General features: G+C 48.8%; 3 protein-coding genes across 4 annotated transcripts; all 3 read left to right on the top strand.

The window, feature by feature from the left end:
* Nucleotides 1-214: 214 nt before the first annotated feature.
* pparab (peroxisome proliferator-activated receptor alpha b) lies at nt 215-16,908 on the top strand. Its single transcript, XM_068739255.1, has 7 exons — nt 215-333; nt 9,128-9,370; nt 11,438-11,601; nt 13,062-13,200; nt 14,541-14,737; nt 16,126-16,579; nt 16,664-16,908. The coding sequence occupies exons 2-7, from the start codon at nt 9,163-9,165 to the stop codon at nt 16,906-16,908; spliced, it is 1,407 nt and encodes a 468-aa protein (XP_068595356.1). The 5' UTR covers nt 215-333; nt 9,128-9,162.
* A 3,878-nt stretch (nt 16,909-20,786) lies between these two features.
* On the top strand, nt 20,787-22,664 carry yars2 (tyrosyl-tRNA synthetase 2, mitochondrial). The gene is made up of 5 exons (XM_068739755.1): nt 20,787-21,574; nt 21,733-21,900; nt 21,999-22,154; nt 22,244-22,414; nt 22,505-22,664. Exons 1-5 carry the CDS (start codon nt 20,787-20,789, stop codon nt 22,662-22,664), a joined length of 1,443 nt encoding a protein of 480 aa, XP_068595856.1.
* Nucleotides 22,665-24,402: 1,738 nt separating this feature from the next.
* Nucleotides 24,403-27,601, top strand: cdkn1bb (cyclin dependent kinase inhibitor 1Bb). 2 transcript variants are annotated; one of them, XR_011105464.1, is made up of 4 exons: nt 24,403-25,098; nt 25,221-25,367; nt 26,318-26,530; nt 26,715-27,601. XR_011105464.1 is itself a non-coding variant. In XM_068739256.1 (3 exons), the coding sequence occupies exons 1-2, from the start codon at nt 24,672-24,674 to the stop codon at nt 25,352-25,354; spliced, it is 561 nt and encodes a 186-aa protein (XP_068595357.1). In that variant the 5' UTR covers nt 24,403-24,671; the 3' UTR covers nt 25,355-25,367; nt 26,318-27,601. The 2 variants fall into 2 exon arrangements, 1 of the variants encoding a protein (XP_068595357.1); XM_068739256.1 differs by having other exon boundaries at nt 26,318-27,601.

The following is a 27,601-nucleotide window of genomic DNA, read 5'->3' as shown; positions in this document are numbered from 1 at the left end:
TCGACGAGAATTCGTTTTAAATGTTTGACTTTTGAATGATAAATCTGCTGAGGTGGGGATTGTATTTGTTGAGGAACCTCTTTGAGGGAATGCGCTCCTGTCTTTCTATTCGTCCAGGCCATGGGTGTGTCGGTGGGGGGGCGTGGCCTTCCCTCGTGATGTCACTTCCTGTGGGTGTGAGCGCAGCGGCTCTGCTCGGTATGGACATGGTGGGGGATTTTTGACAGCGCCAGCCACGGAGCGGACCGAGGACGCGGTTCGGGTCAGGGACTATTCCGTTTCCGTGCTCCACCGGAGGTCATGGCGGCTCCGGACCGGGCTGTGTGACGTAAGGTCGGTATCTAAGCGGGTCGCCCTGCAGGGGCGGCTCTGTGGGGGAATGTTCGAACTGCGCATGTCCTCTATTAGAGCTAAAACCTGCGCGGTTTGGGGCTTTCTTCTTCCTTTCTTCTTCCTTTCTTCTTCTTCTTCTTCTTCAAGCAGCTCTGACACGTGAAGGAATTCCTGCAGGATAATTGTTCCGTCGTTTTTTTTTTCGTGGCGGCTGACCTGAAAACCTGTTTATCAATAAACAATATTGATCATAGGCCCGCACCTCAAGGCAAAGGCTCGCCATTGGCTCATTTGCACTGATGAGGACTTTATCATGAGGCGTCTGGTCCGGAATGATTCTCTGCTTATAAATGTCTTATTGCACGTGTTATTTGTGCGTTTGTTTGTTTGTTTGTCTGCAGGACATTGATCTCAGATCAATGATGAGGCTGGGCCTCTTGTATCTGTCGTCCTTTGTCATCACGACAAACACAAGCTGGAAGTGTTTCTTGTGGCTTTCGGGATTTGTGAAGTTTTTTATTAATCTTGTTTTGAGGGAAACGCATGCAACTCGGGGTGCTTTGAGTGTAAAATGTTTCCATGGCAACAGCCTGTAGAGTGAGAGTCCCTTATTGACGAACCCGTCCATCTGGACTGGGACTGGTTCTCGTCCAGCTTGCGTTGATTGCTCTGAAAGACCAGTGACCGAAAGCAGAAGCTCGTGTCTTAACTGCTGTTTAAATGAAGTCCAGGTCATGTGGGTGAACAGGTGGAGCAGTAGTTAGTGCTGTTAACCACCTCCTCTCTGCATCGGCGTGTCACAAAACCTTTAATTATTCAACCTCTGAAGCCCGGCGTCCGTGTTTGGAGTCCAGAGGTCCTCTTTGACACTTTAACACGACTCCTTTGCTTGTGTTTACCGCGGTGACATCATCAGGATGCGACTGGGACATCGGCGTGGGGCGGGTGGGTCACCTGTCCTTTAAGGTGCAGAAGATGAGTCTGCAGATTCCAGCAACATGTTTCAGAAAGATCACCCCCAAGAGGGCGATGTAAAAAAAATATATACCGTATTTTCCGGATTATAAGTCGCGGTTTTTTTCATAGTTTGGTCGGGGGTGCGACTTATAAATCGGAGCGACTTATATATGCTTTTTTTTACAAAATCTGTGAGCGCAGAGACAGTAGCCTACACATTTCTATAACAGGTGTTACAGGGAACTCTGTGACCCGTCAGAATCTGTCGCGGTTTCTGGAGGTTCAGAGTTATCTGTCACACCTGTTATCTAAAAACACAAATTAGAAGGGCTGATTGAAAATGGCGCCGAAAAGAAAGTCATATTCCGCGGCTTACAAGCTTCAGATAGTGAAATATGGAGCCGAAAACGGCAATCGAGCAGCAGAAAGAAAGTTTGGAGTGAGCGAAAAACTTGTAAGGGACTGGCGAAAAGCGGAGGTTACGCTTACTGAAATGAAGAAAACAAAGAAAGCTAATCGCGGGCGACAAGCTAGGTGGCCGCAGTTGGAGGAACGAGTTCACGCATGGGTGCTTGAACAACATGCTTCTGGGAGAGGTTTGTCAACGGTGCAGTTGCGTCTCCGCGCCCAAGTGGTTGCCAAGGACGTGAATATAAACGGCTTTGCGGGAGGACCTTCTTGGTGTTACCGCTTCATGTCACGCAAACGCCTCTCTATCAGAGCAAGGACGACACTGTCCCAAAAACTGCCAGCGGACTTCCAAGCCAAGGTTGACAGTTTCCGCGCGTTCATTGAAAAGCATGTAAGTGATCACAACGTGACACCGGATCATATTATTAACATGGACGAGGTCCCCCTCACTTTTGACATCCCCATGGGCCGAAGTGTTGCAGAGAAAGGGCAAAAAAGTGTGAATATCGTTACAACTGGTCATGAGAGATCACACTTCACAGTGGTGCTGGCATGTTGTGGAGACGGATCAAAACTGCCACCGATGGTCATTTTCAAACGAAAAACCATGCCAAAAATCCAATCCTCCTCAGTTGAAGTCGCCGTGAACGCGAAAGGGTGGATTGATCAAGAAATGATGAACTTGTGGCTTACAAAGTGCTACAATAAGCGACCGGATGGCTTCTTTAGAGCACGCAAAGCTCTGCTTGTGATGGATAGCATGAGAGCGCACATCACACCACAGTTAAAAAATAAATTAAAAGTTCTCAACTCCATACCTGCCATCATCCCTGGAGGCTTAACCAAAATACTCCAGCCACTTGATATCTCCGTGAATAGGAGCTTTAAGTCAGTTTTGCGTAACCTGTGGGAGCAGTGGATGACGGATGGAGAGCACAGCTTCACGGCAACCGGGAGAATGCGCCATGCAACTTTCCTGGAAGTCATTGAATGGATCGACAAAGCATGGGCTTCAGTGACAACCGCAACCATCCTGTCGGGATTCAGAAAGGCTGGAATAATTGGAACTGCAACTGACGACGAGTCTGATGTAAGCGACGTAGAAGAAGAAGCGGCGTCTTGTCTACCTGCCGAGTTGGGGGAGTTGTTCAAAAGTGACACCGAGGATGAAGATTTCCTTGGATTTCGTGATTCGGAGTAAAACCTGATATTTTGGTAAACGTGTTAGCATGTTCTTTGTGCTATATGTTGTTTGGTGTTGGATTTTATCAAATAAATTTTCCCCAAAAATGCGACTTATCCTCCAGTGCGACCTATATATGTTTTTTTCTTCTTAATTATGCATTTTTTGGCTGGTGCGACCTACAATCCGGAGCGACGTATAATCCAAAAAATACGGTATATACAATTCATCAGGAACAGACCAAACAGGAATGAGCTATAAAGGCCCGATGCAGCAGTTTGTTGCATCGGGCCTTTTGTAAATTGTAACTTTTAATTCCTGTTTAATTCATCTTCAGCCCATTCCGCAAAGGCTTACAATTCTGGAACATTCCTGGTTTACCTGATGCAACCAACTTATTCCTTCTTCTTTATCAGCCAAATGCAGCGGGTATATCGATCTCATATTTGATCCTCGGTTCTTTGCTGACTTTGTTTCCTAAAAAAGGATCCATGGTGACCTGGACAGATGCTTCATTCTGCAGAGGAAACACCCCGAGAGACAACCCAGTCCTCCGTACCGCCTCCACGAAGCCAACCCTTAAAGCCGGCCTCCGCGTTGACGTGGCATTTACCTTGGGATCAAAGGTCGTCACTCGGGACTTTTTCTCCACACCTTATCGTGCCGGTGTGGAGAAAAACACGTTCATATTTCAGTTGGTTGTGTTTACTACAGTGTCTTTTATCAAAGTCGGAAACCGCTAGAGGACCATTCACACCTACGGGTAATTTCGTGTAACCAATTCACCTCATTTGCATGTCTTTGGTGGTGGGAGGAACCCGGAGAGAACCCACGGCCCAAAACTGAAGGCCAGAAGTCGGATTTGAACCTGTGACCTTCTTGCGGTGAGGCAACAGCGCTGACCACTGCGCCACCATGCTGCGCCCCTCTCAAGAAAATCATCCTCAAAAGTAATCCGTCTGACAGCCTGCACTGCCGGGCGTTCACAGCGCTTCCTGGAGTCGACCTGAAAGGAACCCCCCCCCCGAGCTGCTGCTGTTGATCCCGTCGCCGGGTTCTGTCCGTTTCTGCTGCGCTCTGACGGTTTTGTGCCAAGGAACCCGAGATGGGTAATCATCTCTGAGCGACAGGAGCAAAGTGAAAGCCGAGGTTCTTCTGTTTTGCTGCTCAAACAGGACTTTCCGGATGCGTTCACAACTCCTCATTCTTAGTAGCGTGCAGTTCCGTTGACCTATTTTTCAAGCGTCTGCACCACAAATGGTGAAGAAAAAAAAAAAAAAGTGGTGCAATAGCGGCAGTGGCTAGTTTCGGGTCCTGCGTTTGACTTCTGTGTATATATTTATATATTAGAGTTTAATACTTTCTCAATACTGAAAGTATTCCGCTCACAGCTTTGAAATAGCGAACTCCCCGTGAACTGCAGATGACACGCTTATAGCCGCTCCAGTTGGCGCTACTTTGGGGGGGGGGCTCAAACCATCATAGAGTGAAGATGCAATTACTAGTCACACGGAACAAATCGTCTTTGAAGAAACGGATCATGAGCGCAGGACGATGGGAGCCGAGCGCAGCATCACTCGCTGTTTATGGACGTTTCTGCTCTACTTGTTAGTCCTTCTGTCTCACTGTAATTTCAACAGGACGTCTCTGCTACCTGCAGTCCCGTCCCCCCCCCCCCCCCGTGCTATTTTCAGTCCACACTTGATCCGTCTGTTTTTTTTGCAGCTTGCGTCCTCTATCGTACAGCTTTGACCTTAACCTGATCTATTCCCCCCTCCGAGCCGTCCTTACGCTAAAGTCTCTCCGGGTTGGATGGGATTGAGGCCCTCCGGGCTCCGGCCACACACAGCTCTGGACGGCAGACCGTCTGTCCCACTGACTGCGGGACAGACATTTTGAGCTGAGCGTCTCTGTGCTGGGTGAAGTTGTCAGAACTCTTTTCACCGTCGGTGCTGAAGGTGTCTGTGATCCGTGACATCACATGGCTTAGAAGCAGCTCACATATTCCCAGTATTCCGGCGTGATGTGAAACTCGAAGCTTCCAGTAGACGCATTCGGGACGCATTTATGGTTCCTTTGGGGCGGGGCCAAAACAGGCTACGACTCTAACTGTATTTTAAAGACTTTTCAACACGACCTATTCTGCATAAATAATGCACTGATCATTATGAATGACTCGCTCGTATATTTGTGTCGCGCCGTTGCCCGGCTGCCTCTTGCTTTGCTTAGTGGCAGTAAACTGGCTACTAGCGTTAGCACTCTGCAGACCCTGATCAATGAAAAAGACTAACTTTACTTAGGTAATTCTCACTCAACTGAGTGTGATCGAGAGGCGGGTGAGGGAGACCGTCGCACCGCACCAAGCACCGTGCATTCAACGCCAGAGTGCGTTTAAGTTGTAAGCAAAATAAAAAAAAAAACATGCACAAAGGGAAACATTTGCACACGGTCTTTCTCCTATGGCAGGTCCAATCAAACTGAACCTACTTTGTTCGCGTGTCTTCGCCTTCGTGTGTTCGAACTTTGAAAATCTGTTTAAATTCCGAGGCATTTTAAACGTCATTTGTTTGTTTGAAAACCAAGTTGTTCGAGAACCGAGGTCTGAAGTCGATGCTTCAGCGATTAGGAAGAAGCTCGGCATCAGGCTCCAGAAGCGGGCCGTTTTTAAGGACGCCGTTAATCAGGAAATGGCGATGCTTCAAGTTCGCAGCGTGGATCTTGTTTGTCTAACTGCTTTTTCCGAGGTTAAGCGTGAACTTATATAATTATGCAAATCAAGTGCAAAGTATATGTTGCTTTTCGCCTGATTCTAACATGAGGCGGCGTAGGATAGTCCAGGTCTAAAAATATCCCCGTGTTATCTGTGCTGAACACTGACGTGTCATTGACCCTGAAATGTTGAGCTGAGACGGCTGATAACGGGCTGATTGAACTGTCACATGACCCATCTGCCTCCGGCCGCAACTGAGGTCCAGTCACCTCGCAGGCCTGTACTTTGGTCAATCTCCGTAACGATAAGAGGCGCCGAGATAAGAGGGATAAAGGCTCACTCGAGTGTTTACACTGTGGGCACGGCCTCAGTCCGAGCTCACAGGGCGACCTCTTCAAACGCATTGGCAGGCGGCGCTGGCGGGATGGCTCCCTCGGCCCACAGGTCTGCTCTAAGACCACGGTTACGTCCACAGGGCCCGTCTTCTGTCAGGTCTGTCAGCGGGCAGTCCGCAGGACGGGGGGGTTAAACATTAACCTGTGCAGCTCTCTCTCTTACACACACACACACACACACACACACCCTGAGGTAGAATACACACCTTTGGAAAGCGCTGGATGGCATGTTGTCAAGAAGTTTCGGATGAGGAAGGTAGGCTGGAGGTTTATTCTCTCATCGACAGTTTGAGAATCACGTCACCGGGGTGTGAATAATTCATCAATCGTCTCCCGTCTTTGTCTCGGTATGCTTTCCTGTTCTTGGAAGGACGACAGGCTTTTCTTTTCCACGCCTTGACAAGCCCATCCACACCTCGGATGCCTCGGCCTGCCGCCTGTTTCACGAGTTCACTTGTCACACGTTGTTGTCTTCGTTTGCAGATGGTGCAACGCTTTACTGGATCTCAAGGAGGAACAGTTCGGCTCGTGACGGCGGCCGCGCGACCTTCAGTGATCAGCTGCGGCGTGTGCAGATGGGAGTGTATCGATGGTCTTCCTAAAGACCTCGGACGGCTGTGTAAACCAGCCCCATGCTGGTCCGCGTCCTTTCCCGGTGGGGGCGTTGGGACATGTTTTTGTGCTCTGTAGAATGTGGGGCTGCGCTGGATGAGCGTAGGATTGGTGTGTGTGTGTGTGTGAGGGGGGGGGGGGGCAATTGGACTGGCTGGATTGTTTATGCTCCGCTCACACATCCTGCTAACATCAGCTAAAGCAGCGTTCTGTCATCTGATTTATTGACCATACTAAGAATGTCGTCACACGCCTGCCGATTTGAAAGCGTGATCCGCATTGCCGAGGCATCGTCATGGCGACCTCAGCGGCTCTGGGTTTGCAGTCTTTTGTCGATGCAACCCCCCCTTTCCCACGTTTGGGCCCGTATAGACACGTACTCGCTTGCTGCCCTCAGCTGGCTTGGTTCAGCAAACACAAGGGAGGTCTTGACCTCCGTTTTCTTTCTCGCCTGTCGCCGATGAAGACGCTGTAATGTGGCTCAAGGGACATTCCTGTCCGCCCTCTCATTCAACAAGGTTCTTCCGCCTGCAGCTAAGCAGCCAACGCGTGTTGACATTCTTCCGTTGTGTCGGTGCCGTCGGCCACCTCTTCAGAGCGGCCGGTCGCGGGTCAGAACCTCGCTGACTGTTATGCGTGTTATTTAAATAGAAGGTCACGCATGCGGTGTTTACGCATGTTAGGTCACCTTGAGCTCTGCAAGCCCAACTCTGTCTAATCCCACCACTAGACAGCGACTTGTGCAGATGAAGGGCGGGTTAGCTGAACAGACGGTAGCATTATAATGAGACGCCGGGCGTTGATTGAAGTGGAGCGCCTGACACCGGATTACCTCTGAAGCGAGACCTGCTCGAGGCTGAATGGTGAAGAGGGTTGCTTTATCCTAGTAGAGTTTAACACGGCTTCTATTCACAAATTACAGCGAGTGGGTCGGGGGGAAGCCTCCCTGTTTGCATGCCAGGCCTTTTGACGTGGAGTGTTTTGAGTTGATTTAAATCATCAGGGTTCCGTTTCGAGTCGGTGCTGTGGAGTCTGTCGTCTCTCCCGGCGGCTCCAGCCCTCATCGGGGTGTGGCCTCGCCTTCGTGTCCCAGGACACGGTCACGAAACTCCTTCTTCGCAACACTGAACTGTGCAAAAGTGTTTGTTTGTGTTTTTTTTATTTGTCACGTATGTGCAGACAAGATGGCTCTCAACCGAGAAACATCTAACTCGTGTTCCCACTCACAAACTCTCTGTGCTTCGTGAATGTCAAGTTATCTGTTACATAAATACCTCCACCCGGACGGGTTTCAGCCTGTGTCCCGTGAAGGCCTGTCTATGTACCGACAACCAACGCACGCCTCCGTCAACAGCCGATCCTTCCGCCACCTTCTGTACGTCCATCACGTCAACATCAATAGCGGAAAACGTTTTCGCAAACAAATATGGCGAGAGGTCGTAATGGCCGAGGCCTACCGAGTAAATGCAACCCCTTTACCTTAATGGGCCTCTGCATTGGTCCCGTGTTGCCCCGTAAAAAGTCCCTGAAAACACAGCTGCAGGAACCAAAATGGCTGCCGGTTCTTGTGGTGCGGACACAATCACAAGGGCTTCCTTCAGTCCAAAATTACACAGACTGACATACTTTTGACAAATGATGTCACAAAGCTCAGCGCCAGTTTGGGAGGCTGGCTTGTTCGTTTCTGTCATTACGTCCGTAAATAGTCTCTGAAAGTCACTGGGGGCAAATACTTTGCGCGCCCTGCCAGTCTCTCGCCAGTATCTTTACAGAGCGGGGCGAGTCGAGGCGGAACAAGAAGCTTTCATTTGCAAAGGCGTGGAACGGCGAACATTCGGCAGCTGTTGTCCCCTACCCTCGGTCCTCGCTGTACCTTGACGTGTGTCTCTTGCCTCCTCTCGGTTCCCACTAGGCATTTCGTCCACATTTCGTCCACATCTAACTCCTCCACGCAGCGAAGCCATCCTCTGAAGCCAGCCCAGTGACCCAGATTCGATGCGGCACATGGCTCTGCCTCTCTCCTTGAGGATGAGGTTACTGTTCTTGGAATGAGGCGCTCAGAGGAGTGGGAGGGCTCTGTGTTGTGTCATAAGATGCCCCCCCCCCCCCCGTGTCCTTTGCGCCTTTGCTGCCTGCTGACCCGCGGCAACATGAAGCACCTGTCGGTGAGGATACCCAAACGTTGCATCAGCACTCCGCATCTGGCCTGAATCATGTCAGCCGGTGCTCAGTTGGATCATGAGTGCTGTGAGGTCATTCTGCCACCGTGATGTCATCGGTTCTCTTTGGGGGGGACGTCGGGCGGTCGGTCCAGGATTTGTATCTAGTTTGGAATATCATTAAGATGCCGTCGTAGATGATGGACATCACTCAGCCCTAAGACCAGACCCAGAGCTCCTGCTCTAGAGGTCAGAGCAAACTTCACAGTGGTGACCTTCTGATCTGCCTGTCTTTGTTTCCATGCCGACCCTTTAACCTCTCCTTTTTTGTCTCCACCCCATCCCCCCCCCGGTCTTCTGCCTGCAGTCTGATGACTGAAAGTGCCGGCGGCATCAACGGCGATGGTCGACATGGAAAGCCACTACCAGCCCCCGTCACCCCTGGAGGACTCGGTGCTGGGTAGTCCCTTGTGTGCCGATGACGACTTCATGAGTGGCATGGAGGAGCTCCAGGACATCTCCCAGTCGATGGACAAGGATGGCCTCGGCTCCTTCGACGTTCCTGAATGCCAGTCCTCCAGCAATGGCTCAGAGTGTTCTACTGGTCTAGGTGATGGGATGTTATCTTGTTAAAGTAAAAGTCACGAGTACAATGGCTCCATTTTCACTTCTGGGTGAAGCATTCCATTATTCCTAAATTCGTTCTGTGTGGACGAGACCACAAACATTCCGGATTCTTGAACCCGTTGCTTTAACTTACAAGGATCCCACAGAACTTCCCATTGGTTGTTCTTTTTTTACTTGGATTGTCTGATTTGTCCGCTGTTGTTTCCTCCTTGGGCAACAATCTGTTTATCTATAATTTACATCTTTCTTTTTATTTTTTCTGCACTCCCAGCCTTTCTCCGCGCCCCATATCCAAATGGGGAATTCACACAATCCTCAAACACCATGCACGACCACTCAGGAAATTTTGCTGCTGCGTTTCATCCGAAATTCCAGTCGCATAAACATGTGGGAACTGGATTCTCTTTCCAAATAATGTGAACGATGAATATTCCACGAAGAGTAATGTTTGATGGAAAAATGAGTGAGGGAGTAGGAGAGGCGATTATGGAAAAATCTGATGATGTCATGGAAAAATCAATGAGGCCATGGAAATGCCTGGACACGGGAGGAGAGGAAACAAATCTCTTCTTGTCCACACTAAGTTGAAAAACTGAGTCCACACCAGACGGGGACACAGCTTCCAGGTCGGCTGCCAGAAGCTGCTAATCCTGGTTCTGGCGTCCTTCAACCAACTCATGTGGCTTCGCTCAAAACAGGTGTCGGCAACCTAAGACACGCGTGTCATGGCTGGCACGCTGAGGCAAAAAAAATATCGAATTATATTTAACACCTCACAAGAAATGGAGCACGCTAAATATTCTGAAATACTAATTGTGGCGGCCCCTCACGGAACAAACCGAAAGTACAGTGGTAGTAGTAGTAGTACTGTAGTAGTAGTAACTGTTTAATACGTAGTTTAAATCATTACACTGCGTGTGCGCGGATGTGATCGTGCGAGTCGGTGCCTCACCACAGGCTCTGGGGTTAGCTTAGCAGCATTGTTAGCCTAGTGAGTGAACGACGTCCCAGTCGTTCATTTGAACATAGAGGAGACGCGCCCTTTGCTGTGAAAGTGTGGACTTCAGCACATCGGGCGTGCGGCGGCATTTTGAGACTAAACATGAAAGAAACGGCACTAGCACCGAGCAGTTCTCCCAACCCCAGCAGAACCCGTCCTCTTTGAGCCGGATCAGTAACACCACGCCAACGTGGTGAGGCTTTCAACAGCAAACAATCTGTGAATAAATAACTCGGGTGATGGAACTCGACTTCCTTTGCCGGGGAAAAGAATTCAAACTGCTCTTGAATCCCTCTGGGGGTTTTTTTTTGCCCGGGAGTTGAGATGACTGATGAAATCTTTAGACTTCCAGACCCACCAAACCGGCAGAACAAGTGGGTCCGACTGTTGCATCACCGCCACCAGAAAATAAGTCTGCAGATGGCATCTGCTTTCACTGCACTCTTGTTCGCTGTTTAGTTTCAGCTGATCTTCTTTGTTCCAGATATTGTAAAAAAACAAAACGTGTTGCTCGTGCTTTGGAACCATTGAAGAGAGTTGCAAAGGTTTTTGCTTCACGCTCCTTTAAAAACACCATTTGTGTTTATTTGCTATGACATCACGGAGAAGCCAAGCCGCTTTGGCAGCTTTTTATGCTCGACAGCAGTCAACTGGTTGATCGATTTTCTAAACCAATGGCTGGATTTGTTTGTCTAATTGTGGGGACGGGTATAAATCAGGATGACCACGCGCGTTTAGCCTCCCTTTAAGGGCTTCCTGGTGTTGGAGCCAAACACCAAATGACCAAACTTCACACATCTGACCAGAAGATTCCAAGGAGCTAGGAAAGTTTTTGAATGCAGCTTCAGAAAATGTTTGATGGGGGGGGGGGGGGGGGGGTTCAGTCACTGTTTGACTCTTTTTTGAAGAATCCCGTCAGTCGTTGGTGCATATCAAGCATGAATTATTGCAGTTCAGACTGTTTTAGTACAGTAGTAGTAGACGTCTCAGTTAGAGACCAACTCATTAACCCCCCCCCCCCACCCCCGCTCTTGTGTTTCTGTTTCGTAGATGCTCTGACCCCGGCCTCCAGCCCGTCGTCGGTTGTTTGCGGGGCGCCGCCGGGCCAGGAGGAGTTCTCGGCTTCTTCCTCTTCCCTCAACTTAGAGTGTCGGGTTTGTGCTGATCGGGCCTCGGGGTACCACTACGGAGTCCACGCCTGCGAGGGCTGCAAGGTCAGAGAATGATTACACCTCCTTTATTGATTACTTGTTTGCATCTTCTGATGTCGCGACCGGGCAAGGATTGATATTATCAAATCTGAACTTGGTCTGCAGAATCACAGCCATTTGTCACGTGATGAAGCCCAAACCCTGCAGAAACAAGGACCCCCCCCCCCCAAAAAAAAACCCGACCAGAGACTCTGAGCACCAGAAAAGGCCTCGCCCCTTCTCACGTGCTTCCTCCGCAATCCTTCGGTTGATTGTTTGCCCGCCGCGTCAGAGAATAGCCCAAGGCTATTTTTCCAAGTGCGCCTCATCGTGTGATGACTTCTCAACCGTCACTTTTCTCTTCCATCTTTATTTTTTCTTTCGCTTTCTGAGGGGGGAAAGTTTGCCTGTGAAGAAAGAGGCTTTTCTACACCTCCACATTTTTAATCCAGCAGTAGGAGAATGAACGTCGGGAAATGATGCATGAGCTCGTTAACGACAACACCATGCAGCGACTCCGTGAGGTGCGAGTCCGCGCCGAGTGGGATGAGTGGAATCACTGAGGCCGGGGCCGGCCCACAGGGCGTGGCTGTTATTGCCACCTGTGCAGGATTGTAAAGCAGATTATCAGCAAAGTCAAGGTTTGGCCAGTTAAAATAAGTTAAAATAGGGTGTCATTAAAATAAGACGTGCCTCAGGGTCATGGCCAGGTGTCGGTGTGGGGCAATAGATTCTGCCGTGGGACCAGACGAGATCCAGAGAAAATCAGTAAGAGCAAATTATTTTGCCCCTAAACGAAATCCTGCAAGCAGCAAAAATCCAACAAATCATGAAACATCTATTATTAAAGGCTGAAAATTCCGATTGGCTGAACTGCCAATGATGCCATCCCACTGATCCCCTACTGGTGGCACAACGCCCATTCGGACTGGCTCGTGCTTAAGTCGGCCTTCTGTTGTGCGCGTGACGCTGAAGGCTAGCGGTCTTTCATAACGTGCGGTTTTCTCTGCCTGTTTTGGCACAATGGACCCTCAATTATGGGATTTAGTTGTGATTTGCTATTAAGTACAGCTAAAGGCTTCTCTGTAATTGCTGTAATAAAACGGGTGAAAGTGTTTAGCAGTGATAGCAGATATTCTCCTGGTCGGAGAAGAAACGAGAAACCATTTTATTTGACCTAAGCTTGTTTAAAGGTCATTTCATTACCTGGTTCAGGTTCTATTTCTTCCCATCAAGAACAAAGTGAAGATACAGGAATGTGTTAATTTGTGGTGAATAAATCAAAAAGAAAAAACATTCTTGAAAATGTATGCAAATGTCAGTCATAACAGCAAGTGGCACTTCCTGCTGACCTTTTATTTTTGATAATTTTTTATGTATTTATTTTTGTTTGAATGCATTTTAGGCAATGGTTCGTCTCCGTGGCTGGACATCCGGAGTATTTCACGCTCGGCAGATTGTGACGTTTTGTTTCGTTCTTCCAGGGCTTTTTCCGGCGGACGATCCGTCTGAAGCTGGAATACGACAAATGTGAACGCCGTTGCAAGATCCAAAAGAAGAACCGCAACAAGTGCCAATACTGCCGCTTCCAGAAGTGCCTTTCGGTGGGCATGTCCCACAACGGTGAGTCCCATGAGGCGGGTCCAACCGGCACGCCCTCGCATGTTTGGAGCAGAGCTGCTTGTGTTGTTTGATCCACAACTGATCGGATCGCCTTTAATCAATCGACAATAGAAGAGATGAATTAGTGAAAGGTCTGTGCTGACTCGCAGACAGCACACGCGTGCAGATGTTCATGCTGCTGATGGTGAACTTCTGGATTCAGAGGCTGCTGAGGGTCTTTGTTTGGCCCAGGTTTAGAGGATCCGCCCAGTCTGTGAGCGGGAACCTACTGGAGCTGGTGTCTGTTAGCTTAGCGTCGCTCCTGCCTCTCTCTGACCAGGACACGGGAAAAGTCCCATCATGCCTTTTCATTGTCTCAAAGTTGCAGGTAGCGCGGTGCAGCTGGAGGTTGGCTTCCCAGAGAGTGCTGCGTCTTAATATTCATGTGTGTGGCTGTTCAGATCGGCGAGGGTGGGGGTTAAAACTCCCCGCCTCTAATCTCGTTAGCTGGATGGGGATCAGGTTGTCTGGGAGATGCCAGCATCCTCTCGTTTCAGGGCCCTCGGTGAGAGAACCAGCGCTGGGTCCTGACGCTGTCTTTTGTGTTTTGATCCAGCGTGCGAAGAAAGAAAATTCCTTTCGGGCTTCCTGCTAATAGATCCACCGATGCCCCTCCCTTGGGTAAGGGGGTATTGTAAAGCTGACTCTGCCTCCGTGTGTCAGTATCTAATGTGTCGTGTTCTCTAATGTGATTTAACGTGATGGGTATCAATAAAGTTAAATGCCATGCAGTCCCTTTGCTGTATAATCTAATATGGAAATTCCCTATGAATAGATTTATAGAGATTAGCTCGCGATGGTCTCATCAGAACTTCATTGAGTTGGGATAAAGTACGGCTTGAGAATCTAACGTGTCAAAATATGTAAATTATGAATCATGTGATCACTCATAATTGTCTGTCTGGGAGATGTCTTCAAGTCTTAGAAACAAGTTTTGCAGAAATTAAAATTTGTTTCTTGATGGATTTGATGAAGAGTCGATCAAATTCTGAGGCCTTCGGTGTCACAACATCGTGAGATGGGAGACAACTGGCCAGCATTTACCTGCAACAGCCCACAATGTTGCACGGCTGTGCAGAGCTGGATTATAATCCCAGATCTGGGATTTAATAGAGGAGTAGAGATGTGACGCTGACAGCTGAGAAGAAGCCGATTCTTTCAGCGCTATCAACCTGCGGTTTCCAGTGTAGCCTGGAAAAGTTCAGGGTTTGGTGACGACGTTGTCTGAGGTTTGGACATTCCTGACCTGAAATCGTTTCCTCGCCAACGTGTGACTTGACAGATTGGTTGTGTCTCCACAGCTATCCGTTTCGGACGGATGCCCCAGTCAGAGAAGATAAAGCTGACAGAGATGGTGACGGGGGACGGGAAGGTGGAGGACCCCCAGGTGGCCGACCAGAAGACGCTGGCCAGGCAGATTTATGAGGCCTACCTCAAGAACTTCAACATGAACAAGGCCAAGGCTCGAACCGTCCTGACGGGCAAGACCAGCACCCCCGTACGTTGATTAAGGGTTGTGGGTTGGTGAGTGAAGGTGTTGTGTGGATTGCATGTTGAAATCATTCTGTGCACGTTTAAAATCAGCAGTCACGTTTGACGCCTCAATCCGACCTGGCAACCCGTCCACCAATCAGAGCCTCAGCTGTTATGAGCAGAAATAACTTGTGTCCCTGGTGCAGCTGAGATTGGACACCTCTGCTGGGCCCGAGGACAAAGAGTCCGTCCCCTCGTCCTTCAGGCCGGCAGGCTTCTTCAGGAAGACATTCCCTCGGGTCTTTTGTTTTACCCCCTCGTCAGAAAGAATGGCTCGGTGAGGGGGAGGGTCAGAGCCGTTGTTGTCGACTGGTTTCATGATCCGCTCTCGTCGGCTTTCTTGGCTCCGGATAAGATTCGTAACCGAGCCAGGAAACGTTCGTCAGCTTTGAATAATCAGTCCTGCCGTCTGGGAGGAATACCAGATCAGAATCGTTCCCCTGTTGGCTCCGACTCGTGCGCGGCCGATGTCAGTTAGTCGCCTGACTCGACTGTTTTTTTTGCTGAGCTGTTGGGTCCTCTGAGGGCGGTTCTGATGCCTCGATGTGTACAAAAGGAATATTTACAGAGAAATAAAACAAACGGCACTGATATCAGTCTGGCCGTAACGGATCGTCTATTAGGTTTGGACGCCGATCACTATTTATAACCTTAAGGCACAGGAGGTGGGGCCAGAGGGGCACTGGCTCTGGCAGAAATCTAATTGGCTCCTGGAGTTCCCCTCTCGCTTTCTATTGGCTGCCTTCTTGCGGTATTACTGGCTGGGAGCCAAATTCTCCTTTAGTAAATAATCTAAAAAGTACGGCAGCCATGATTCATGTAGAGGTGACATCATAGAAATGTTGCCCAACGGAACCGATTCCTGCTTTGTTAAAAACAAACCGGGTTCATTGTAAATATAAAATATAGTTTCCAGACGGCATCGTCATGTCTGCTAAAAAAAAAAAAAGAGATCTGCTAAAACTGCAGAAACTTTTCTCAGAAACAACAACAGACGTGGTGCCTTTTGCTATTTGGGAACTTCCATTGCTTCTACCGTCTGTTTCCATGGTAGCAATCTAGACTTACAAATATTATACACGTCTCGATCTACGTTTATTTCAAGCATTCTGAAATTGAACGTTTCTCTCGTGATCAATAGGAAGAACCGTAAAAAGAAAGGACTTGAAGAACTTCTGACCTTCTTCAATGAGCCCTCAGTCCTGAGCATATCCTACTTGCGTTTGATGACTCGGCGTTTTTTTGTATTTGTGTGGTCGGGTCAGGTTCATTCACGCAGCCTGGAATCACAGGACGTTCTGTTCTGACTGGGCTTCAGTCCTCGAGCTCATCGAGGTTCCCTTCTGTCCACAGCCATTCGTCATCCACGACATGGAGACCCTCCAGCTGGCGGAGCAGACCCTGGTGACAAAGATGGTCGGGTCGGCGGGAACGCCGAAGGACCGGGAGGCAGAAGTTCGAATTTTCCACTGCTGCCAATGCACGTCGGTAGAAACCGTCACCGAGCTCACGGAGTTCGCCAAGTCCGTTCCTGGGTTTTCCAGCCTGGACCTCAACGATCAGGTGACTCTCTTGAAATACGGCGTGTACGAGGCCCTCTTCGCCATGCTCGCCTCCAGCATGAACAAGGACGGCCTTCTCGTGGCGTACGGCTCGGGCTTCATCACCCGGGAGTTCCTCAAGAGCCTGCGGCGGCCATTCAGCGACATGATGGAGCCCAAGTTCCAGTTCGCAATGAAGTTTAACGGGCTGGAGTTGGACGACAGCGACCTGGCTCTGTTCGTGGCCGCCATCATCTGCTGCGGAGGTGAGAACGCGGAGCAGCGTCTCAATCTTCGTTTTATTGTGAAAGGGCCTCGCGCTAACTTCTCTGTACTTCCTCTGCGGTCAGACCGCCCAGGCCTGGTGAACGTGGGCCACATCGAGCGAATGCAGGAGAGCATCGTGGGCGTGCTGCAGCTCCACCTGCTGGCCAACCACCCGGACGACGCCTTCCTCTTTCCCAAGCTGCTGCAGAAACTGGCCGACCTCCGCCAGCTCGTCACTGAGCACGCGCAGCTGGTGCAGGAGATCAAAAAGACAGAAGACACCTCCCTGCACCCGCTGCTGCAGGAGATCTACAGAGACATGTACTGAACGCCAGAGGAGAGGAGGCGCGCTGTAGAAACGATATGTTCTTCTGGGACAATAGAAGAAGAAGAGTGCTCTATAAGCTAGGTTGAACCACTCCCCCCCCCGCAGGAAAAAAGCACAAGATGATTCTCTTGGTGCTGGTGATGCTCTCCACTCCATGATAGAGGCAGAAAGGTCCTGTGATGTCTAGTTAATTGAGCCTAAATCTCATTCCTATCCGGCACCGAACACGAGGAGAGAAAGTGGAATTTGCTACCCAAGCAGGACATTTGGAAGGTTTTTATACCCGTGAGTGAAACGCCAAGAGCCAGAGCAGCACGGGCTGTTGATGCACCAGAGACACGACTGCAGCGCCACCTACGCGCACTAGCCGTCCTCTCTAAGCCATACTGCAAACGACCGACATCTTCCTCGCAGTGACGGCGTCGCCATTATTCGCAGAACGTAAACGGCAATAGTATTTTTCTCTTTTGGAATCAGGCGGCAAAGACGCGATTGTGAACCGGAATGCACGCGTTAAGCACAAACACGCCTGCCGTACGTTAACGTGTACGTTACACATTTCCATGCACAACCGTTTGGCACTCCATCCTGGTTTGTGCCCCGTCGGCACAAGGGGCGTGGCATTCATGCAGGCAGTTTGTCTGGAAATGAATTCCTCTCTTTGTTCAACCAATCGATCAGCTGTCTCTGTCCTCCTCCTCCTCCTCTCAGTCTGCCTGCCTCCTATTGGCTACTGATCGAGAAGGAGGAGGAGCCACAATGAGGGGACGCAGGTGAGAATATCTCGATCGGTGGGCGATAAATCTCTTCAAAGACCTTGTGTTTCGCATATAAATATATATTGTGTTTCGCATATAAAGAGTCTGTACTGTACATAACGAATGGTCCGACTGCTCCAGAGGTAAACAAGGTACTAATGATCAACTTTTCTATTCCTCTGTTTGGTAAATACTTTAAAATGTAGTTATGTACTGTCTGTATTTTGCTTAAATCCCACGTGTTTTAATTAAATTGTATTTTTTTACTAAAGGATATAAGACTAAATCAGAGAACTGTTTATTTGCGATGGAAGAGGGAGGTGTAAATAGATTTATGGCGAATGCTAATCTGAGTCTCCTTAGATCAAAGGCATTCCTTTGTGTTTGGTGCTGTTGTTAGCATTAGTGCTGCAGTTCAGCGGCCAATCAGATGGCGGATCTAATTTAACTATTAAATGAAAGGCTGTTATATGTCCTATCCACTCCACACTATTACAATAATAATAACTGAATGCTATGGCTCCAAACATTTAACAGAGCTGCATCTATAATAATAAAAAGTTCAGTGGTAGTAGATCCTCAATCAATTTGGAAAGATAAGCTATTTAGACATTCCAAGCTAAAAACCTTAGCCTCTAAGATAAGCGCATTAGTATGCATCCCATCTGATGAAGGCCCCTAAACTCACATGCTAATCCAGATTAACGTGAATTTGCAATCTTTACATACCTCAGTCCTGAAACAGGAAATGAAAGCGCATCAAATCTGGTGTGCGCTAATACTGTTAGCTTAGCACCCATATTGCTTTATTTAACTTAGTTCTCACCCCTTTCTGAGGTGACATTTTCAGCGCAGAGGCACGTCTGTGTTTTAAGACTTGGATTACACCGTTTGATCTTTACGGAGGGACTAAAATTCGATGGACGCAGGTTTTACTAAGTAATAACAGCATTTTTGGGTGAACTCTTTCCTTTCAGCTCTCAAAACACTGTTCCAGCTCACAGCTTTAGCTCGTTGGCTATAGCCTGACCTCGATGACCTTCCTGAGTTCAGCAAAAACAATATTATCATTTTAAAAGATGCAGATCATACAATCTCCTCCTTTTTAAACTCAGGTTTCACATTAAAAAAAAAAAGAATATCTGCACAGAATGTATCCATTGTCAGAAACAGCTGCCTCCTCTCATTAAGCAGCGGATGCCGTCATCACGCCATCTACTATTAAAGAGAATAAGATGCAGTCGTGAAAATGCAGTATGTTGTGTAACCGTTTGTCTGACCTCTCTCCTCTCTCGCTGCTAGATCGAACTAAACTCACCAAACATTTCTCCTGCCACAAGCAGATTACTGACCTTCAAGCTGCCTCTACTTACTTACTTTGATGTCAGTCAGAATTCCGTCATCGCAGCTCGGGATGGACCGCAAACAATCCGTGCCTTAGCGTGTGCCCCATGCCATGAAACACTAGCGATCCAGAATAGAAACTTTAGTGCACAGTCGCGCTCCTGTTGTAGATCAGAGATGATGCACAGCTAAACAAAAATGGCAGAAATCATAGAGCCAGGAGGAGGAGTCGTGATTTGTGAGGTCTGCTTACCTTTTAGGACTTCCTGTTTCGTGTTATATTGACAAGGGAAATGTTTTTAACTTGTATCAGGGAAATGTAGTCTTCCTTTACTGAACAGACTCAGGATTTAGATGGACAGTCTCTCCATCTCTGTCTGGAACGACGTTGTAGTGCTTTGCCTTACAAACACCAACTACAATATTGATTAATACCACATTTATTTTTCAGATGTTTCACCAGGGAGCAGCAGTCATAAGAAGTAAATATTTGATTTCTTTTTTTTTCTCCCCTGGATTTAATGGAGTTAGTTTTTGTTTTTCGTTTTGTGCAAAGAGTTTCCGGATGTGTTAATGTGTACTGTGGCGTGGTAACAATACTGTAAATGTTTGAATGTATATCTAGTCATTTAAACAACGGAGGAAGTTAATATTGAATGGATTTCAAAATAAAGTACTTTTTAAATCTGCCACCTTGTGGATTTTTGATTGTGTGAAGATTAAATTTAGGTCCTTCACTCCCACTAGATGTCGCACTAGTGCACCAGCGTATCGAGTTGTTCTTCCAATACAGTTGGAAACAGAAACATGTGTTGACGTTTTGGAGACAAGGTCAGAGAGACCAGACTTTGATGGTTTGGACATGTCCAGAGGAGAGACGGGGACTATATCGGTAGAAGGATGCTGAGGATGGACCTGCCAGGGAACAGGGCTAGAGGACGACCCAGGAGAAGATACATGGACGTATGGGAGGACATGAGAGTGGCTGGTGTTGGGGAGGACGATGCAAAGGACAGGGTGAAGTGGAGAATGTTGATTTGCTGTGGCGACCCCCTCACGGGACAAGCCAGAAGACTCGTGTAGCTTATGCAATGATAACAATACCAAACTACAATTATCTTGTGATGTGAAATGAAATTATGAATCTGTTCTTTCCCCGAATCCACTCCAACTTTTATTTTTTTTTATTGTTGCTGTCTCACCTTTATGTAAACACTTTTGTCCCAAAAAATCTAATCAAATATTCCTCCTCAGAAGGAGGAATTGTTTGCTGAGTGAAGTTGTTCATGTGAAGGGTTCAAATGTTGCTTGTTTGTGTAAATGCTCAAGAGTTGGCACGTAAATTATAGCAAATTTGTACATAATAAAATTCAGAGTTAAAATGTTTAAATGGGATTTTATTAACCAAAGTGTTCAATCATATGAAATAACACTAAAAATGGATTCATTCACACATTTCCGAGAACGATCCATGAATGGGAGCAAAGCGGAAATCCAGTCGGCACAGCGACAACAAACCCGCAACAAGTCGATACATTTTGTTTCCTTTTGTCGCGGCACATCCGGACGACATCCTGTGTCGGTCACGTGGGTTTCTGTTAAAGCGATACGCACCGATCCTGGGTTTCACGCATGCGCACTTGACACAGTGCTGACGCGCCAGTGTTGTTCATCCAATCCCGATGGGCGCGCTACTTCGAAGCTCCTCCTCCTGCAGTCTGAACCGGGGCGCTAGAGGCGCTCGAAGCTCCTCCGCCGCTCGTCACATTGTCCAACATGGCGGCGCCCACAGCGAGAAGCTGCAGATACGTCCAGCAGCAGGCGTCCTGTATTCTGTCGAGGCAGAGGAGTCTGCGTCTCATATCCAGGTCAGACTTTCACCGCTCTTCGCCCGCACTTAACGGACTACTATTTTCTTTGCACAAGCGCGGTATTTTGAAGGAATCTTTCCCGGACACCGCGGCGCAGGACCGGCTCCCCCATTTGCTCCAGGCCGGTCCTCAGACCGTGTACTGCGGCTTCGACCCCACGGCGGACAGCCTCCACGTGGGGAACCTGCTCGCCATCATCGGCCTGCTGCACTTCCGCAGCGCCGGCCACCATGTCCTGGCCGTCCTCGGTGGCGCCACGGCGCAGATCGGCGACCCGAGCGGGAAGACGAGCGAGCGGGAGCGGCTGTCTGCGGACGCGCTGGCGGCGAACACGCGCAGCATCCGGGACAGCATTCAGAGGATCTTCACGAACCACGAGCTGCACTTTCACGACAGCTCCAGGAAAATTGGCACCGTGGCCACGCTGAACAACCTGAGCTGGTACAAGGAGCGTGGCGTGGTGGGCTTCCTGTCGGAGGTGGGCAGGTACTTCCGGATGGGGACGCTGCTCAGCCGCCACGCCGTGCAGGCCCGGCTGAGGAGCGCGGACGGCATGAGCCTCGCCGAGTTCACCTACCAGGTGTTCCAGGCGTACGACTTCCACCACCTCAACCAGGTCTACGGCTGCAAGATCCAGCTCGGGGGGGCCGACCAGATGGGCAATCTGATGTCCGGACACGAGCTGATCCACAAGTAAACACCCCCCCCCTTAATCCTGGAGAGAGTCTCTGTGATGAAGAGCCCCCCCCCCCCTCTTCATATTAATTCAGGATTCATCCAAAATGTTGAGTCACGATAACCTTTTACAGATCTACACCCATAATAACAATAAGCCCCTCCCCCCTCTGCAGAATCAGCAGGGAGGAGGCGTTCGGCCTGACCGTCCCGCTGGTCACCAGCGCCGTCGGGGACAAGCTGGGGAAGACCGGCGGCAACGCCGTGTGGCTCAACAGAGACAAGACGTCGCCCTTTGACCTCTACCAGTTCTTCCTCCGGCAGCCCGACGCCAACGTGGAGAGGTGAGAGGAACGCGCGCGGCCGTCGCCACCCCCCCCCCCCCCCTGTGTGTGGGGCGGTGATGCTGAGGGGGGGGGGGGGCTGTGTGGATCTCTTGCAGGTACCTGAAGCTCTTCACCTTCTTGCCGCTGGCCGAGGTGGAGCAGCTGATGGAGCAGCAGCGGAAGGATCCGGGGAAGTGCCTGGCACACAAACGGCTGGCGGCGGAGGTGACCAAGCTGGTGCACGGGAGGGAGGGGCTGGAGTCGGCCAAGAGGTCAGAAGGTGTCTCTACCCGGCCGACATGCCGCCGCTGAGCGCGACCTCTGACCTCGCAAAACGGGGAAACGTCTGCCGTCCCCGCAGGTGCACCGACGTTCTGTACCACGGCAGCCTGAGCGCCCTGGCCGGGATGAGCGACGGAGAGCTGCAGGAGCTCTTCAAGGAGGCGCCGTTCCACGAGCTGCTGCTGGAGCCGGGGACCACCGTGGTCGGCGCCTGCCGTATGGTCAACGCCATCCCGGAGGGTCCCAAAGGGTTAGGACTCCGTTCCCGGTGGCCTGATTGGGGGGGGGGTCGTTGAACTGACAGAACAGCGGTCTGTGTTAAATCATTGTCTGTGTGCAGGTTTCAAATCATCTTGGAGGGGGGGGTGCGGATCAACCACATGCGGGCCGACAAACCGGAGCAGGTGCTCACCCCCAAAATCCACATCCTGTCAAACGGGCTCTCGTTACTCCAAGTGGGCAAGAGGAACTTCTACATCATCAAGTGGCTCAGCCTCTGATGCTGCCCCCCCCCCCCCCCCGCAGGGTCAGCGAGGAGGTGTGGGTGGACTACTATCAGTAAGCCCTGGTATAAATGTGTCTGTGTATATATATAATGTTTGTTTATCTCTTCAGTTGTGCTATTTAGAACGATGCCTCATATGCAGCTCGTTTCCTCCTTGCACAGTGAACACTAGGGGGCAGCGTCGCTCCGCCCACGGACGCGCAGCGACGCCACAGCCCTGCTGTGACCCCGTAGGTAAATAATTGCACACATTAAATTTAAATTGCCCCGTTTCTCAGAAACAGGTTTTCCTTCTGTTGCCGGTGCTTCCCAGTTTGAGGCGGCCAGCAGCAGTTTCTGTCCGCTCGGCTGCCCGTGCAAAATGAACAGAATCAAAGATTTTTTTCTCGACTTCCAATGCAAGGTTGTTGTTTTTTTTATTAGATTCTATGCATTTTGTATTTTCAACAGAAGAATATTATTTTCCAGATTAGTGTTACGTTTTTCTTGTTCCTTCCAATTTTCACTGTGTTGTGAGTAACTTTTTTTGGTCCCTTTTTCTCATTTCTTTGGGGGGGGGGGGGGCTGTTTTGCATTAGCACCCGTCTAAATTTGGAGATGTTCTGTTCTGTCCCACTGCTTCTATCAATGGGGGGGGGGTCACCTTTATTTACACGTCTCAGTTCGACAGATTTGAAATACATTACAAAATCCACTTTAATGCCATCTTATTATTTTACAACAGCCTTCTCTAGAAGAGGGTCCACACCTTGAAGCTTTGGCCTATGAGTTTTCAGATTTGTCATCTCTTAAGGTGGAATGTTTATCAAGGATTCTACCGCCATAATTTATTTTCTTAAACTCACGGGCAAATGTCTTTATATTTGTATGCGAATATATATTGTGTGATTTCATTTATTTTTTCAGATTTTAAATTTAATTAAAATTCAATGAAAATAATATCGAAATTCTAAATGAGTTTTTTTTTTTTTTTTTTGCTGTCATGTCTATTCAAAATACATAAAAATCAAATGAAAAAAATAAAGCGCTTTGACAAAGTCAACAAAATAAATAAATTAGATAGCATGTATAAAGGGATATTAGAAAATACATGTATACACTCCAAGTCTGTATTGGTGGATCAGCATGTTTTTAAAGGGACAAAACTTCTAAATTTAGAAGTTCACTACAAATAATTTTTTTATTCCCACACACACACACAAGTATCCCGCGACCTTTTTTGAACAAAATCTACAAATCCTGGACTGGTTAATCTACATGAGGGAAGGTGCTTCCAGAAGAAATCTGACAGAATTTATCTATATAAAAATATATTTTTTAAATACATGCTGGGATGTATTTCTGTGCGGTATTACTCTACCTATTCCTAGCTTTTATCTCAACTCATGTAGAAGCTGAAACTGAAAATGTATTTTAGTTATAACGTGTTGGGGTTTTTTTTTACCTGTTTTTCTCAGTTAAAATATTAATTGCAACATAAAATATTTAGAATACCAACTGGGTTTTGTTCTCATTAAAACTCATAAATGAAAGGTCTGGGGATCAGACGTAAACGCTGATCGGCGTCTCCTCCCTGGTCCACCTTAAAACGAGTGGGCGGGCTTAAGCCCCGTCGACCAATGAGCAGTGTTTTCAGCGTTTAAATAGCTCGGCGTGTCAATCACTCCCCCCCCCCTGTCAAGCTCCACTCTCAAGCCCAAGTACATCTTTCAATCGCCATATTGGGTCCTGGAAGGTCTGCCTGCGTTCCTCTCGCTGCGGGTGAACGTGACGGACGGCTCCGCTTCCCGTGCACTTCGTTCGGATGAACCACCACGACGCGGCGGCCGTTACCGACCCTCCGGTGGACCTCCGCCGCATGGCATAAGGCGGTTCTCGCCTCTTGCGGATCTTACTCGTTGTTGTTTTTTTCGGGTTTTTTTTTTTTTTTTTTCACGGTGTGTTTTTCCCGTGGAGAAACGGGACGCTCGCGGCTTTCGGAAGAAAAATCTTTTGAGGAAAAATGTCAGACGTTCGACTATCAAACGGGAGCCCGACGCTGGAGCGGACGGAGCCGAGGCTGTCCGAGCGCCCGAAGCCGTCCGCCTGCCGGAGCCTCTTCGCGGTGGACCACGACGAGCTGAGGCGGGATTTAAAGGGACATTTGCGGGAGATGGAGGACGCCGCCTCCGCCAAGTGGGGCTTCGACTTCGCCAATCACGTGCCGCTGGCCAACAGCAGGTTCGAGTGGGAACTAGTGGATTGCAACAACATTCCGGATTTCTACGGCGGCCAGACGCGGAGCGAGAAGGGCGTCTTCTCTGCGGGGAATAACAACGTGGACCTGAACGGGAACCATCGCCGCGCCGTGGAGGCTCCGAGCGGCGGCGGCGGCCAGACCGGCTGCACGGAGCAGTGCGCCGGGCTCCGGAAGCGGCCTGCGTGTCACGGTACTACATTTTAATTAGTATTTTATTTTTACCCCGGCCGTAGGGGGGGGGGGGCTCCGGTTCGGGGGGGGTGGGGGTGGATTCGTCATGACGGACTCTCCCTGCTTGCTTGTCCTCCACAGACCCCTCGGCCCAGAATAAGAGGTCGCACCCCGGCCCGGACGAGGTCAGCTGTCCGAGCCTGGGCCTGGGTCTGGGCCTCGGGCGCCCCGTGGAACACACCCCCAGAAAGAGCAGCCCCAAGAGGCAGACGTGAGGAGGAGGAGACGGTGAGAAAGGGACGGGTTAAAGGGTTAACGGGTTCCCACTGCGGATGGGAGAACTCTGACAGAACTCCGAGGGTGCGTGTGAGAAGGTGCGCGTGTGTGTGAGGAGGTGTGTGCCCATTCACATAGTAGTAGTAGTAGTAGTAGTAAGTGCGTGTGTGTGTGTGTGTGCGTGTGCGTGACCACCAGACCTTTCGGTGGTGTGTTTGGACTTTAGTTGTTGTGATGCGGGAGGGAGGGAGCGACGGAACCGGCCTCCTCCCTCCTCCTCCTCCTCCTCCCGCCGCCTCCTCCTCCTCCTCCCGCCTCCTCTTCCCGCCTGGGAGCCGCGCTGCTCCGGCAGGAGGTGCTGACTGTAAACAACAGTGTAGTAGTAACACGTCAGCAGCCACTGCCCTCGGAGCGGAGCAGGGACGGGAAGGGGCTGCTCCCTGAGAGTGTGCGTGCGTGTGTGCGTGCGTGCGTGCGTGTGTGGGTGCGTGCGCGCTCTCACTACTCACTAATGTTACGACACACCGGGATCAGCGACTCCCGGTTGGGAATGTTGTTGTTTTCAATCTGCAGGACTGTTTTTTTTTTTTTTAGGTAGGGGGGGTAAATAAAACACAAGTGGGCGCGTTTCATCTCTTGGGAATTCTCTTATGAATTAAAACATTTTTTATTTTTTTTTACCTCTGAGGGTGACAAATATTTGAGAAAAAATTGGAAAATAATTTTTCTGATTTGTGGCGACATAAAAAATCACAATGAATTTAAACTCAATGATGCATGAAAGAATATTCATGAGCGCATCAAAGACTACATTCGCACAGAATAAAATAAAAGATTGAATCCTGCACACATTTCCTCATTTCAATTGTTTTAAATATAAAAAAGGAAACACCCAAATGTTTCCTTTTTCTTTTATCAAATGGCTCTTTTTTTAATTTCTGTATTTTTCTCCCCCCCCGTAGAGCCCAAGATGCATCCCCCTCCCTTTACGTGGGGAAACCTCAGTGTTGGCTGATTTTTGGAAGAGGAACTCCGCAGCACCAGAAACGTATCGGCCCCCCTGGCGAGGAGTGGGGAGGGGGGAGGGGGGGGGGGTGTTCAGCACTGAATAGAAACACTAAAGTTGTGTCACTCGATTTAAACGAAAAGCAGTGGATGTAGCAGTGTGCAATTAGGTTTGCTTTCCTTTGTGTTTTTTTTACTACCTGTGTGTAAATACATCTACACATTATATTTCCTTCCATATGTAGCACATAAAACATGATTTGAACACGAATCCTTTACGTAAAAAACAAAAAAAAAGGCGTGAATTTTGATTTGACTTGAAGAATTGCAGTGTAGTTTGATTCGTGTTTCCAGAATGCTGTTGTTGTTGCTTTCGGAGACGCTCCACAGAAACATGGAAAGATCTTCGCTCCTTTGTCTTCCTCGGTGGCGAAGAACGGTACAAACGCAGCTCATCGGTTGTTTCTCTTCCTCTGGTTGCATCATCCGTCTCTCCAACAATCATCAGCCGGTGTCCCCGGTCAGAATTCCCTCCTTTTCATCCCATATTTTTCTTGTGACCGGTGCGAATTTGGATATTTTTTATTTCTTTTTTTTTAATTCTCCTGCACAGCTGCATGTTTGATTTCCTCTGGAGTCGAGGTACTCGAATATTGAAGGACAAACGTCACAGGTTGTAAAGTCATCCTCTTCCTCAGCTCCGGCCGAGAGGAATAATTTTTTCACGGTCGCTTCACCTGCGCTCCTTAAACCGACTTCACATCGTGTTACTTTGTGATAACATCTGCTTAAATGTTATTTGGTGTATTTTTCTACTTTACCCCCCCCCCTCTCCCATCCTGCTGCTGAAGCTTCCCTTCTTTTTTGTTTTTTTAACGTGTGGGTTCATCCGGACGGAGAGAAAACGGCTCGTCTCAGAAATGCCGTCGCCACCTGTGTATTTGTGTAGCTCTTTGATGAAATGTACTTATGTAAATAATTTTGTAAAAACACTGAGAAATTATACTAACTTATTTATGTCCAGCTTTTTTTTTTTTTTTATGTAGAATTTAAAAAATGGGGTTTTGATTACGGTTATCCAAAGTGGCATTTACTTTATTATAATTGTCTTATTTTGTAAAAGCATATTTTTGGTAGTTTCTATTTTTTTTTCTTTATAAGGGTGCAAACTGAGCCTGATAAAATATTTGATGTGCGTTTTGTAATGTGTGGTCATAAAAATGTGTTGCAATCAATTAAAA

The sequence above is a fragment of the Brachionichthys hirsutus genome, chromosome 5, assembly GCF_040956055.1.
Source record: "Brachionichthys hirsutus isolate HB-005 chromosome 5, CSIRO-AGI_Bhir_v1, whole genome shotgun sequence".
Taxonomy (NCBI): domain Eukaryota; kingdom Metazoa; phylum Chordata; class Actinopteri; order Lophiiformes; family Brachionichthyidae; genus Brachionichthys; species Brachionichthys hirsutus.
The sequence above is the reverse complement of the archived record's forward strand: the minus strand, read 5'-3'. Positions and strand labels throughout refer to the sequence as shown.

What these genes read in the sequence shown, in the direction of transcription:
- yars2 (XM_068739755.1), top strand. Translation starts at nt 20,787, where the DNA reads ATGGCGGCGCCCACAGCGAGAAGCTGCAGATACGTCCAGCAGCAGGCG. An exon ending in CCCGACGCCAACGTGGAGAG is followed by an intron (nt 21,901 to 21,998) that starts GTGAGAGGAACG and finishes GATCTCTTGCAG; the next exon opens with GTACCTGAAGCTCTTCACCT. An exon ending in GGGCTGGAGTCGGCCAAGAG is followed by an intron (nt 22,155 to 22,243) that starts GTCAGAAGGTGT and finishes CCGTCCCCGCAG; the next exon opens with GTGCACCGACGTTCTGTACC.
- pparab (XM_068739255.1), top strand. Translation starts at nt 9,163, where the DNA reads ATGGTCGACATGGAAAGCCACTACCAGCCCCCGTCACCCCTGGAGGAC. An exon ending in GGTGGGCATGTCCCACAACG is followed by an intron (nt 13,201 to 14,540) that starts GTGAGTCCCATG and finishes GTGTCTCCACAG; the next exon opens with CTATCCGTTTCGGACGGATG. An exon ending in CGCCATCATCTGCTGCGGAG is followed by an intron (nt 16,580 to 16,663) that starts GTGAGAACGCGG and finishes CTCTGCGGTCAG; the next exon opens with ACCGCCCAGGCCTGGTGAAC.
- cdkn1bb (XM_068739256.1), top strand. Translation starts at nt 24,672, where the DNA reads ATGTCAGACGTTCGACTATCAAACGGGAGCCCGACGCTGGAGCGGACG. An exon ending in GAAGCGGCCTGCGTGTCACG is followed by an intron (nt 25,099 to 25,220) that starts GTACTACATTTT and finishes TGTCCTCCACAG; the next exon opens with ACCCCTCGGCCCAGAATAAG.